The sequence below is a fragment of the Leptodactylus fuscus genome, chromosome 2 (assembly GCF_031893055.1).
Source record: "Leptodactylus fuscus isolate aLepFus1 chromosome 2, aLepFus1.hap2, whole genome shotgun sequence".
Taxonomy (NCBI): Eukaryota; Metazoa; Chordata; class Amphibia; order Anura; family Leptodactylidae; genus Leptodactylus; species Leptodactylus fuscus.
Genome location: NC_134266.1, coordinates 22,728,609 through 22,742,491, shown reverse-complemented (window position 1 = coordinate 22,742,491; position 13,883 = coordinate 22,728,609). Strand labels below are relative to the sequence as shown.

The 13,883-nt window shown below is 44.0% G+C and overlaps 1 protein-coding gene across 3 annotated transcripts in view; it reads right to left on the bottom strand.

The window, feature by feature from the left end:
* LOC142194375 (interferon alpha/beta receptor 2-like) overlaps positions 1–13,883 on the bottom strand; it is a 28,972-nt gene that overhangs the window by 2,812 nt on the left and 12,277 nt on the right. For all 3 annotated transcript variants that reach the window (XM_075263485.1, XM_075263484.1, XM_075263486.1), the window contains exons 3-7: positions 12,261–12,387; positions 9,724–9,893; positions 6,021–6,196; positions 4,836–5,010; positions 2,913–3,046 (exon numbers count right to left, since the gene is read on the bottom strand). In XM_075263485.1, coding sequence (XP_075119586.1) covers positions 2,913–3,046; positions 4,836–5,010; positions 6,021–6,196; positions 9,724–9,893; positions 12,261–12,387 — 782 coding nt within the window. The remainder of the gene's footprint in view (positions 1–2,912; positions 3,047–4,835; positions 5,011–6,020; positions 6,197–9,723; positions 9,894–12,260; positions 12,388–13,883) is intronic.

Here is a 13,883-nt window from a genome sequence, read left to right as displayed (position 1 = left end):
GGGACCAATGTTACAAAGCTTATCATCAGTAACACACTACGCCGCCAGGGACTCAGATCCTGCAGTGCCAGACGTGTCCCACTGCTTAAGCCAGTACATGTCCGGGCCCATCTGAAGTTTGCTAGAGAGCATTTGGATGATCCAGAAGAGAATTGGGAGAATGTCCTATGGTCTGATGAAACCAAACTGGAACTGTTTGGTAGAAACACAACTTTTTGTGTTTGGAGGAAAAAGAATACTGAGTTGCATCCATCAAACACCATACCTACTGTAAAGCATGGGGGTGGAAACATCATGCTTTGGGGATGTTTCTCTGCAAAGGGGCCAGGACGACTGCTCCAGGTACATGAAAGAATGAATGGGGCCATGTATTGTGAGATTTTGAGTGCAAACCTCCTTCCATCAGCAAGGGCATTGAAGATGAAACGTGGCTGGGTCTTTCAACATGACAATGATCCAAAGCACACCGCCAGGGCAACGAAGGAGTGGCTTTGTAAGAAGCATTTCAAGGTCCTGGAGTGGCCTAGCCGGTCTCCAGATCTCAACCCTATAGAAAACCTTTGGAGGGAGTTGAAACTCCGTGTTGCCAAGCGACAGCCCCAAAACATCACTGCTCTAGAGGAGATCTGCATGGAGGAATGGGCCAACATGCCAACAACAGTGTGTGCCAACCTTGTGAAGACTTACAGAAAACGTTTGACCTCTGTCATTGCCAACAAAGGATATAGAACAAAGTATTGAGATGAAATTTTGTTACTGACCAAATACTTATTTTCCACCATAATTTGCAAATACATTCTTACAAAATCAGACAATGTGATTTTCTGGATTTGTTTTCTCATTTTGTCTCTCATAGTTGAGGTCTACCTATGATGTAAATTACAGACACCTCTCATCTTTTTAAGTGGTGGAACTTGCACTATTGGTGACTGACTAAATACTTTTTTTGCCCCACTGTATATTTATAGAGAGTGGTTTTATAATAGGAGGTCCACTTTAAATGTTTTTGGCTTTTACCGATGCATTGCCATCCGTATAAATTTCCATACAATATTTAACATTTTCCCTTCCCTGATCTTTATACTTTATATGACTACTGTGACTCCTTACTAATCGGTCTTCCCCTCACTAAACTCTCCCCTCTACAATCTATTCTGAATGCAGCGGCCAGGCTCATCTATCAGGCTAGACGCTACAGCGATGCCTCTGGTCTGTGCCAGTCACTACATTGGCTGCCCATTCATTATAGAATACAATATAAAGTTATCCCCCTCCTCCACAAGGCTCTCCATAATGCTGCACCTCCATACATTTCCTCCCTCATCTCTGTCTACCGCCCAACCCGTGTTCTCCGCTCACTCAATGACCTAACACTTACATCCTCTATTATCAGAACCTCCCCCGCTCGTATACAAGACTTCTCCCGAGCTGCACCACTTCTCTGGAATGCTCTACCCCGGACAATCAGATTAACTCCCAATTTATACAGTTTCAAGCGCAAACTAAAGACACATCTTATCAGACAGGCCGATCACAATGTCTAATGTAAACCCTTCTGTACTATAATTAGAATCCCCAAAATTTAACCCTCCTTTGTCCCCGCTCCCACATTACCCCACATGATATGATGCCATTTCAGGCTAACTCTATCTGTCCAGGCACCATCCACATGTTACAGGACACGACTGTTGACGGCTCATAAAGTCTTATGTTTGTGTAATGACAGTCACCTCTAGTACAACATTAAGAAAATGTAAAAAAGTTCCGCTCGTACTGGCCAAGGATTCAGGAGACGTCCAGATGTAAAATTTAACTTTTATTTACAACATGTAAAAATAGTTACAAAAGTAACCAAGGAGTTTTTTAGAGTTAAATAGTGCTACGCGTTTCGGTAAGCATGTACCTTCGTCATGGCATTGTCCTTTGTAACGGCACCATTTAATATTCCGTACAGTGTACTAGAAAGCTGGAAATTTTTTTACATTTTAACCCTTTAAAATAAATATAAAAATAAATAAAAAAAATTATTCAAAACTTTGCCAAAGAAAAAAAAAAAATTGTTAGAGTCCCTATAACTTAATATTTCTGTTTACAGGGATGCAGAGGGTGTTTCTTTTTTTTGCGGGGCCAGATGTACTTTTATTTATGCCACTTTGGAGAATGTCGATTGCTTTGATCGCTTTCTATCCAAATTTTTATGTGAGGCGATACAGCAAAAATAAATAAATAAATGGCGGTTTAACGCGTTTGATTTTTTTCCCAAATATGGCACACTCTGGATAAGAAAAATATTTTTATAAGCTTGGGCATTTTCAAACACAAGGATGCCTTATGTGTATGGTTTTTTACTTTATTTTAGTACAAGTGTATTCAAGGGAAAGGGGAGTGATAATTTAAAAAAAAAAAATTCCATTTTTATTTTCAGACCCCCCCCCTTCCCCTCCCGAAGGTCTGATCACTAATGCAATGCAGTGCAATGTTAATGCGTTGGAATATTGTGTTGCTTGTATTACAAGTTGCCCAGAGCAGCCTGTAATGGAAGTCTATGCCAGACAAGCCTGGGAGCCGTCAATAAGCTTCGGCCGTCGTGGCCATGGATCAAGATCCGGAGGCCTGAAATCCACCCCAAAATGTTGTGCTGGGAAAATGGCATGACCGAGGAGTCAGGTGGGTTAATGTCCGCAGTGATGTACACTTTACCTATTACTCAAGAAAAAAAAATAAAAAAAAAAAAAAAATTATATATATATATATATATATATATATATATATATATATATATATATATATATATATATATATATATAAAAAAAAACGACAAGGACAAAAAAAAAAAAAAAAAAATCCCCAAAAGAACAAAACAGAGAAGTAAAACGTGGATACAAAACCCAAAAAGGAAACGCCATACTTACCAAAACTTTTGGTATTGTGGTCTTTGCCCTACAGATATACCCCGCCTTGTCCAATCCGATTAAGAAAAAGACTAATCCAATCAAGAGTAGAACTCCGCCGATTACAGACACAATAATGTAAACCGTACTGCTCCCTGCAAGAACAAGGAAAATATTATTTCATACACAAGATTTTTCAGCAAATCGTGCAATTCATCATCAGATGTTACGTCATGGTGAATGTAGTCCTGGGGACCTTCGGTGGGCGCCCAGTTGCCAGAACAACCCATCTGAACCCCATAATTATGTTGCAGGGGATGTCAATGGGATGACAAGGTGAGATCTCATTCTAGGTCTAACCCCTTAAAAGCAATGTATTACAAAACTTTTATTTATTACAACCAGATTTTTTTTTTAAACTTTCCAATTATAGATTTTTTAAATTCCTTTTTATTAATGGGGGCGGCCATCTTGCCTGAGCTTCTCCTCTGCTCTGTCAACAGTATTTAGTAATTTGCCTTAGAGAACAGTCATGGCCATAGGTAGCAATAGACTGGAGCAGAAGGTTTATGGTAAAATTTTCAAGACATACTCTGTGAAGGGAAGGGGGAGGAGATAAACGATGACATCATTTATGGTCAATAGTGGATGTAATGATGGCTCATTGTGTTATCTATTATTAAGCTTAGAGGTCAGAGTGAAAATTGAAAGATATCACACTTTATGAGATATATATATTTTTTTTTAAATTTTATATATAAAATGTTAAATGAGAGAGAAAGGTAGTGACATGGAAAATAAAAATCATCACAAATTCTTCAAAAAATAGGTTTCACATAAAAACTTAATTTTAAAGGGATTCTATCATTAAAACTCAATTTTTCCTGCCTACCATGTTGGATTAGCCTTAAGAAAGGTTATTCTTCTCCTACCTTTGGATGTCTTCTCCGCGCCACCATTCGGTATATAATCTGGTTTTTGTCTGTATGCAAATGAGTTCTCTCGCAGCACTGGGGGCGGTCCTCAGCACTCAAACAGAACTGGGGGCGTCTCCAATGCTGCGAGAGAACTCTCTAGCGCTGCCTCCATCTTCTTCAGGAACAGGTCTTCTTCTGGCGCTGGCTTCAAACTTCTAGGCCTCGGGCAAAGCCGACTGCGCATGCCCGCCAGCCACATGAACACGGCTGCTTACACAGTACTGTAAGCGGCCATGTTTTTGTGGCCGGCAGGAATGCGCAGTCGGCTGCCTGAAGCCTAGAACTTTGAAGCCAGCGCTGGAAGAAGACCTGTTCCTGAAGAAGATGGAGGCGGCGCTAGAGAGTTCTCTCGCAATATTGGGGACGCCCCCAGTGCTGTTTGAGTGCTGAGGACCGCCTCCAGTGTTGCAAGAGAACTCATTTGCATACCGTTGAAAACCGGATTATATACCGAACGGCGGCACGGAGAAGAGATCTAAAGGTAGAAGAAGAAAAGCCTTTCTTAAGGCTATTCCGACTTTAAAAAAAAATAAGCCATTTTTGGAGACATGTTCCTTATAAATACAAAGGCTGCTATTGACAGCGGCACCTAAGCGGTTAAACTCTGGGGTCACCGTTATCTCTGATCCTTGACATTACTATGGACGCCGGCTATTAGTTACAGACAAAGATGGTGCGGGTACATCAGTACTTCCTCCCCAGTGCCATAATAGCGCAATATGCTGGGGTTAAAGGGGTCGCCTGTAGTGAAAAAAAACAGCAGCAAAAAAACAACTTACTTTTTAAATAGGTTAAAAAGTAGTTCATTTGAATGACCATCCATATAGACAGTCACAAATCTATTAGGGTGAAGGCTGCCGCATGTAGGCATCTGTCCATCTAGCTAATAGGGAGGGGTGCCTGGTGTGGAAGCCATGACCTGCCATGATGTGCTCCAATCATCTGACATGATCCGTTTTCTGCTTACCGTTGTCCTCTTGGCCTTCTGTGACGACACACATCACTGGGGACGGTTTCGAAAGTGTTTGGGTGTTCGGGTTTGCACGAAGTATAGATACAGACACGCAGTAGTTGGTGTGTGGCATCAGGTGGGGGATACTGCTAGAATGCTCTTCATTGATAATTTCTCTATCGAGCTTACCCTGTGATAAAGGAATAGTTAGACAATACAATGGATCAGCTATATAACTGGCGATGGTCAGTGAAATGTGGCTTTATGGGATTCCATAAAATTCCTTACACCCTAATAGGGAATTCTGAGTTCATAGAGGAGGGGTCCCTTATTTAGGATCCTCATCCTTCAGCCAGGGAGCTTACAATGAGTATTGTAACTTTCCTGAATGATCACATTAGACACTGTGCAATGCATTATTTCTCCTGTGGTGGCGCTATAGGGTCTTTGAAAACTTAGTCAGGTTTCCCCATACACTGCAGAGAATCGCATGTAATGAATCTACTGTAATGTCCAAAGTGGAGAACCCCTTAAAGTGTAAGTATACTCTATTTTTTCATAAACCCATAGTGTCCATAACTTGGTCATATCATTTATTAAGTGCCTGTTACTTCACTTTTTTTAGCCTCCATCCAATGATCACCATCTGTACAACAGATATCTATGGAGAGGGGAGGTGGGAGGACAAACAAACCTGTGTTATCAGGAATTACTATCCAGCCTTTTCCTGGCGGCCTCACATCTCTGTTTCTCATCTTCTCCCCCTTCCCCTCTCCATAGACTTCATTGTAAACTGACACAGCTTGTGTATGGAACATGTAACCAAATCGCATAGATGAGAAATAAAGACATAAGTAATAGCTAAAGACACAGGCGCTTTTCTTTCGTGAAGTAGATTGTGAACTTTGTTCCCTTCACTAAGGATTTATGAAAAAATAAATAAAAAAATTCTTATAAGACTCAATGATTGAGATCTAAGATTCCTTGTGTTTCTGGAAAAGCCTGTTGATAACCAATAAGGCCTCCAATTTCGGGCGTAAGGACCGAGGTGAACAGTGACAATCTCTGTGCTGAACGGTAGAATATATTGGCTCTATATAAGCAACAGAATGGATGTTTATCCAAAGTAATATGGCGGTGCCTGGTACTGCGGCACAGCGTCGCCACTAAGTGAATGGTCACTATGGTAGGTCTACTTACCTCCCTCGTGGGCTCCAGACTAACGTTGCACTCCATACGTGGATAGACGTCATTACTAAGCATGCTTATATACTGCTGCTTCTCCTTACTCCATAAATGAGAGACTGGAGGCCGGATAAAAAGATGGAGGGAGTGGAGACCTGGAGTCACATTCACTATAGGTGGGCCCAGTATAGCTGGAGATAAAGAGCGACAGGTGAATATATCACATAATATATCACATACATTGTCTATACATATCCTGTGTGTGCATGTGTGTGCGTGATTAACGTACATTAAAAATAAGCCAATGCTGAAACCCATGTCTACTTCCTGTACCCATATCTTGTACCTGTACTCATGTCTACTTCCTGTGCCCATGTATTGTACCTGTACTCATGTCTACTTCCTGTGCCCATGTCTACTTCCTGTGCCCATGTCTACTTCCTGTGCCCATGTATTGTACCTGTGCCCATGTCTACTTCCTGTGCCCATGTCTACTTCCTGTGCCCATGTCTACTTCCTGTGCCCATGTCTACTTCCTGTGCCCATGTCTACTTCCTGTGCCCATGTCTACTTCCTGTGCCCATGTCTACTTCCTGTGCCCATGTCTACTTCCTGTGCCCATGTATTGTACCTGTGCCCATGTCTACTTCCTGTGCCCATGTCTACTTCCTGTGCCCATGTCTACTTCCTGTGCCCATGTCTACTTCCTGTGCCCATGTCTACTTCCTGTGCCCATGTCTACTTCCTGTGCCCATGTCTACTTCCTGTGCCCATGTCTACTTCCTGTGCCCATGTCTACTTCCTGTGCCCATGTCTACTTCCTGTGCCCATGTCTACTTCCTGTGCCCATGTATTGTACCTGTACTCATGTCTACTTCCTTTACCCATGTCTACTTCCTGTACCAATGTTGAGAACCTGTTTCTGCAAACCACCACAGTGCTAATACTAAAAAAAAAAAATGATGTGGACATAGTGACCCGTTTGTGAGGTTGAGAAAATGGGGGTATAGGGAGCAGATTATGTGAGGAGACATTTTGACAAAAGAGCAGAAGAAAAGGTGATGGGACACTGATAAATCTGAGGTCCCATATCCGTTTTCAATAGTCTCTGCAAGCAGAAGAGAGAGACCTCTTGTGTGCACAGCAACCCATGCTAGAAAACAGGTCACACTCCTATCATGTGGCTTATGGAAGAAGATGAAAGCAGGATAAGTAAGGACACAGTGAGTAGACAATCATTACCACTGAAAAGAAAGGCTTTCACACAATATAAGGTATTAAAAAAATGGAAAAGACTGGAACGACCTTCAAGGAAGACTCTAGTTAAGTGTTTAGGGCTCTCTCTTATTTTGGGACCACTTTGCTTGCTTTACGGCAGGTGAGAGTACTTTTCATATTAAAGGGATTCTACCACTAAAACACTTTTTTTTCTAATTACCACGTCGGAATAGCCTTTAAAAAGGCTATTCGTCTCTTACCTGTGGAAGTGCTCTCCGCCGTGCCGTTCGTTCAAAATACCGGTTTGTACCGGTATGCTAATTCGTTCTCTCGCAGCGATGGGGGCGTCCCCATCGCAGGAGCAGCGATGGGGGCGTCCCCATTGCAGCTCGAAAACCGACCGCAGCGCCGCCTCTCTGGTCTTCGGTGTCTTCCCCTTGCCTCTTCAGCGTCTGTCGGACACCTGCGCAGTATGCTCTCTGTTCGGCGAAGATTGCCGAACGTACTGCACATGCGCAAAAGTGCGGTCCCAGCCATAGTGCGGGCACCGCACTTTCGCGCATGCGCAGTACGTTCGGCAATCTTCGCCGAACAGAGAGCATACTGCGCAGGTGTCCGACAGACGCTGAAGAGGCAGGGGAGGATACCGAAGACCAGAGAGGCGGCGCTGCGGTCGGTTTTCGAGCTGCAATGGGGACGCCCCCATCGCTGCGAGAGAACTAATTAGCATACCAGTACAAACCGGTATTTTGAACGAACGGCGCGGCGGAGAGCACTTCCACAGGTAAGAGACGAATAGCCTTTTTAAAGGCTATTCCGACGTGGTAACTAGAAAAAAAAGTGTTTTAGTGGTAGAATCCCTTTAAAGCCAAAATCTGTAAAATCTGTATCTACCGTATTTTTCGGACTATAAGACGCACGCAGGTTTTAGAGGAGAAAAATAGGGAAAAAAAATTTTCAGGCAAAAAACGGTAAAATATTTAATATATGGGAGTTGTAGTTTTGGAACAGCTGCAAGGCCACATTGACAGGTGACCCTGCAGCTGTACGGGGATGTATAGGGCGTTTTTTTTGTGGGGCCAGGTGTAGACCGGGCATTTTCAGACACAGGGATACCTAATGTATATGTTTCACAGTAATGTTATACTTTTATATGTATTCTAGGGAAAGGAGGTGAACTTTTATTTATTTTATTTATTATATATTTTTTTTTTTTTACTATTTTAATATCCCCCGCCTAGGGGGCTTGAACCTGCAATCATTTGATTGCAAGTCCCATAGACGACAATACAAGTGTATTGCCGTCTATGGGAGATTCTATACATTACTATCGCGGAGGGTCATACACCAGTCACGATAGTAATATATATCTATGACAGGCCTGGGAGCCTTCATTAGGCTCCCGGCTGTCATCGGAACAGGTCGGCTCCTGCGGCCTCGCCGTGCAGGAGCCGGCCTGCATCACTAAAGGTATGAGGCCGGGGGGGCTAACTGACTGTCGGGACCTGCGGTGGAGGAGTGGGTTTGCAGCATGGCCGCGCTACTGCCACCGCTGGTTTTCTTCAGCGGCAGTAGCGCGGCAATCCGCAGGCCCCGGCAGCTAAGACAGTCCCCGGCATCTGCTGTAATAGACCGGCGGATGCCGGGGAGTGTCTTAGCTGCCGGGGCCTGCAGATTGCCGCGCTACTGCCACCGCTGGTTTTCTTCAGCGGCAGGAGTGTGACAATACTGCAGGCCCCGGCAGCTAAGACACTCCCCGGCATCCGCCGGTCTATTACAGCAGATGCCGGGGACTGTCTTAGCTGCCGGGGCCTGCGGATTGCCGCACTACTGCCGCTGAAGAAAACCAGCGGTGGCAGTAGCGCGGCCATGCTGCAAACCCACATTCAGACTATAAGACGCACCCTCATTTTCCTCCGAAATTTGGGGGAAAAAAAGTGCGTCTTATAGTCCGAAAAATACGGTATATTGCTCATACACGTGAGATAGTCAGCCAAGTGCTTGTTAGGTTGGCAGCTAACTCACCCGCATACATGTGTGGATGGCTCGCCAAGTAGACTGAATGGGATTGAGGAGAGTGCTACCGCCACATTCTTTTGGCAATGGCTCTTTCCGAGATCAAAAGGATCAGGCATGTTTAAATCCAACTGTCCGATCTACCAACTGCCTGACGTCTACCATTGGGGGAAGGGTCCAGAGGACCCCATACAGGGGTATGTTTGGTATGTGCCAGGTTAGACTGACACTCATCATAATGTGTATGAGCGGCTGGAGAGCGGTGTGTGTTGGGTACCTGTTGGCTCAGTTGAGCACACCCCCATTCGAGTGACTGGGCTGAGCCGCAGCTCCTGCCGAGCACCAGGAGGCCCTGGATGTCATGGCTGATGGCGGTCTTATCTGATGGACTGGGGGTGTCAGAAGCAAGATCCACCCCTATAAAATGTTTATGGCTTAGCCTATGAACACGCCATACTTGTTCTGGTTTTCGGTGTGTACTTACTGTCTTGGACTGGTGTCAGGTGAACAGAGCTGGCATATTTAGCGGTGTCCTGGTTTGTGAAAGTGAAGACCCTGACTTGATAAAGAGAGTTAAAATTGGTGAGGTCCTTGGTCAGGTCACACTGCCTGCTGGTAATATTGCAGCAATTCGTGACATTCTGGAACCCTTGGCTGAAAGACAAAAAAAAAAAAAAAAAAAGGGGAAAGTGATATTGATTTAACAAGAATGGCACAAACAACCCCCCACGTAACGATCACAGATGGCTAACATATTTGCAGGTCACAGTCTTCACACATAGGGTCGGTCAAGGGGTAGGTGACCGTATAGGGGTGCAGTCAGGGGCCAACTTTCCATTATGGGAGCCCCAGAAAGGCCTCTTGCAAAACATCAGGGGGTGGCAATTAAGGCCTCCAGCCCTTCATACATCTGTGTCCTTGGGGACAAAACAACCATTTACAGGAATCAGCCCCATACACAGATCCACAGTCCTCTTGTTACTGTGACTGAGAGGACCTTGTCAGATGACATCACATGATGACATCACATCATCCTCCATGCAGAGCAATATCAAGACTCCAGACAGAAGGAGGAGACTGAAGAAGTTAAGTGTTGTATCAGCCCTTGTCCTTTATATAGACACTACACAGTACAGCCTCTATAGACCTTTATATAGGCACCATACAGTACCTCTTGTATCGCACTGTATAGACAGACACACTACCATTTCCCTGATTATACAGACACTACACAGTACCACTGTGTATACTGTCTTTTAAAAACACTGCACAGTACAACTTCTATTCCCCTGTGTACATAGATAATGCACAGTACCACTTCTTCTGTTGTGTACATGGCGAAACTGCTCAATACGGCTTTCCTTGTCCTGATTATATGGATAGAGCACATTATCACCTCTCTTGTCCTGTATATACAGACAGTGCACAGTACCACCTCTTGTCCTGTATATACAGACAGTGCACAGTACCACCTCTCTTGTCCTGTATATACAGACAGTGCACAGTACCACCTCTCTTGTCCTGTATATACAGACAGTGCACAGTACCACCTCTCTTGTCCTGTATATACAGACAGTGCACAGTACCATCTCTTGTCCTGTATATACAGACAGTGCACAGTACCACCTCTTGTCCTGTATATACGGACAGTGCACAGTACCACCTCTTGTCCTGTATATACAGACAGTGCACAGTACCATCTCTTGTCCTGTATATACAGACAGTGCACAGTACCACCTCTCTTGTCCTGTATATACAGACAGTGCACAGTACCACCTCTCTTGTCCTGTATATACAGACAGTGCACAGTACCATCTCTTGTCCTGTATATACAGACAGTGCACAGTACCACCTCTTGTCCTGTATATACGGACAGTGCACAGTACCACCTCTTGTCCTGTATATACGGACAGTGCACAGTACCACCTCTTGTCCTGTATATACGGACAGTGCACAGTACCACCTCTTGTCCTGTATATACGGACAATGCACAGTACCACCTCTTGTCCTGTATATACAGACAGTGCACAGTACCATCTCTTGTCCTGTATATACGGACAGTGCACAGCACCACCTCTCTTGTTTTGTATATATGGACAGTGCACAGTACAATGTCCTGTATATACAGACAGTGCACAGTACCATCTCTTGTCCTGTATATACAGACAGTGCACAGTACCATCTCTTGTCCTGTATATACAGACAGTGCACAGTACCATCTCTTGTCCTGTATATACGGACAGTGCACAGTACCACCTCTTGTCCTGTATATACAGACAGTGCACAGTACCACCTCTCTTGTCCTGTATATACAGACAGTGCACAGTACCATCTCTTGTCCTGTATATACAGACAGTGCACAGTACCATCTCTTGTCCTGTATATACAGACAGTGCACAGTACCATCTCTTGTCCTGTATATACAGACAGTGCACAGTACCACCTCTCTTGTCCTTTATATACGGACAGTGCATAGTACCATCTCTCTTGTTTTGTATATATGGATAGTGCACAGTACCACCTCTCATCAAAGTTACACCGCTTTAAAAATAAACATATCAGGCATCCACGTAGTGCCATAGTGCAAAAATGTAAGTGTGACGACGTTGGTGACGTTGTCACGCTTGCGTCATGACGCCACATGACCCCTGACCCCAATCACAGGCTTCAGCAGTCCCTGATGTTATTCAGGCGCAGGAACAGGACAAAGACCAGCACTGGAGTACAGGAGAGGTGAGTAACGCTGTTTTTTTACGTGTGCTCACCTCTCCCGGGCCTCCACTTATTATACTCTGGGGTCTCTTTAAAGTTCTAGTTTGGACATTTTCGATCCAAACGAAACTGCAGGAAAAAGCTCATGAATACTGTCATAACTGATGTGCACGGACTGACGTCTGATTCTGGGTTATTGCCCCGACCTACTGCGAGTATTACTCAGTTTGCTTCTGGGGTTAGAAATCATGGCCTGTAAGGATTTCCACCTGTAACGCTGCAGATTCTAGAAACTCACGGCTAACTTACAATCGTTCCTGATACTGTACGCAGTAATAGACGGAAGACGCTTTGTTGGGATCTTTCCAGGTCAGGATATGCTTGAAATTTTCAGAGGAGAGGCGAAGGTTACTTGGAGGGAGCAGAGCAGCAGAGACTGAGGGAAAAGGAAAAAAAAAAAAATTACAAATATGACAATAATAATGCAAGTAAATATTCTTTGAAAACTCAGCAGCTTTTCTTGAAGGAACACACATAGAACCTAATGGAAAAACCCTACAAAAAGTTCCAAAAAAGACGTGTAACAAGGACCCACGCATGTGGTTTCCCTTCTACTTGCACAACTCCTGCAGGTGTGGACAGTGCCATACATCAAAGCGGGCACGTCTGAGCCGGAGATCCCCCATCAGTTTGGCAATGGGAGGATTAAACAAAGTAAAAACATTTTTCAAAGGAAGGAAACATGATAAACATACTAAGACTTTGTTGAGACACGTAGAATATTTTAGCATGGAGTTCTTCATGAATGTGACTACTTTTGCAGCCTGTTACCACACATGCCTAAAACTTTTGCACAACAATGTAAAGCCCATCAATATTCCGTACAATCTTTGCCCTTCACCCAATGTAGAACTACGTGTCTTCATGGTAACAGACTACAAAAAGGCTCGTTGTGTAGTCTGACATCTACATCCTAGAAGAGGAAGCACATGGGAGGAAGTAACAAGGGACTGGAGGGCGAGACTGCACAGGGTTTATGGAGATAGATAGATAGATAGATAGATAGATAGATAGATAGATAGATAGGAGATAGATAGATAGAGAGAGAGAGAGAGAGATAGATAGGAGATTGATAGATAGATAGATAGATAGATAGATAGATAGATAGATAGATAGATAGGAGATAGATAGATAGGAGATAGATAGATAGATAGGAGATAGATAGATAGAGAGAGAGATAGATAGATAGATAGGAGATTGATAGATAGATAGATAGATAGATAGATAGATAGATAGGAGATTGATAGATAGATAGATAGATAGATAGATAGATAGATAGATAGATAGTGTTAGGACCCGGTCTTCACTGTCTCAGTCTGTTAGGTTTGGGTGTGGAGTGTCGGAACAGCATTCTGTACGTGAACTGTCCGATGCGCAGTAGGGGAGTGTTCACACTGGGCATGCGGTATCAGCGGCTGCACTCTGGCATGGATTGTGCTATGAGCTGCACTGCTGACCATTGCTAGTGTGTCTTGGCCTCAGAAGGGGTTAAGTTTCTCTGCTGTGCTAGGACACTACTCAGGTGGTTCCGATATCCAATGGGCCTTCTTTATACTCCTGCTTGTGGCTATTTATCCTCAGCCTTGCATTCTGTCAGTTGCCAGTCTTAATCTTCAGCGCCTGTGTCCCAGACATGGTCTGTCTGTCTGAAGCCTGCAATCGGAGTCCTGGCCCGTTCAGCTTCCATAGCTGCCTATTCATACTATCCTGATATTTTGTTAACTATTGAGCTCCTTATCCAAACCTAGTTGTTCCGGGCGCAGATAACCCTAGCTTAATTTTCTGTTTGGAGGTTTGGATTTTTTAGGGTTTTCTGTGTGTGATACTAAGTTCTGTTTCTCCTATCCCTTTCATAGTGTCAGTATTTCTGTA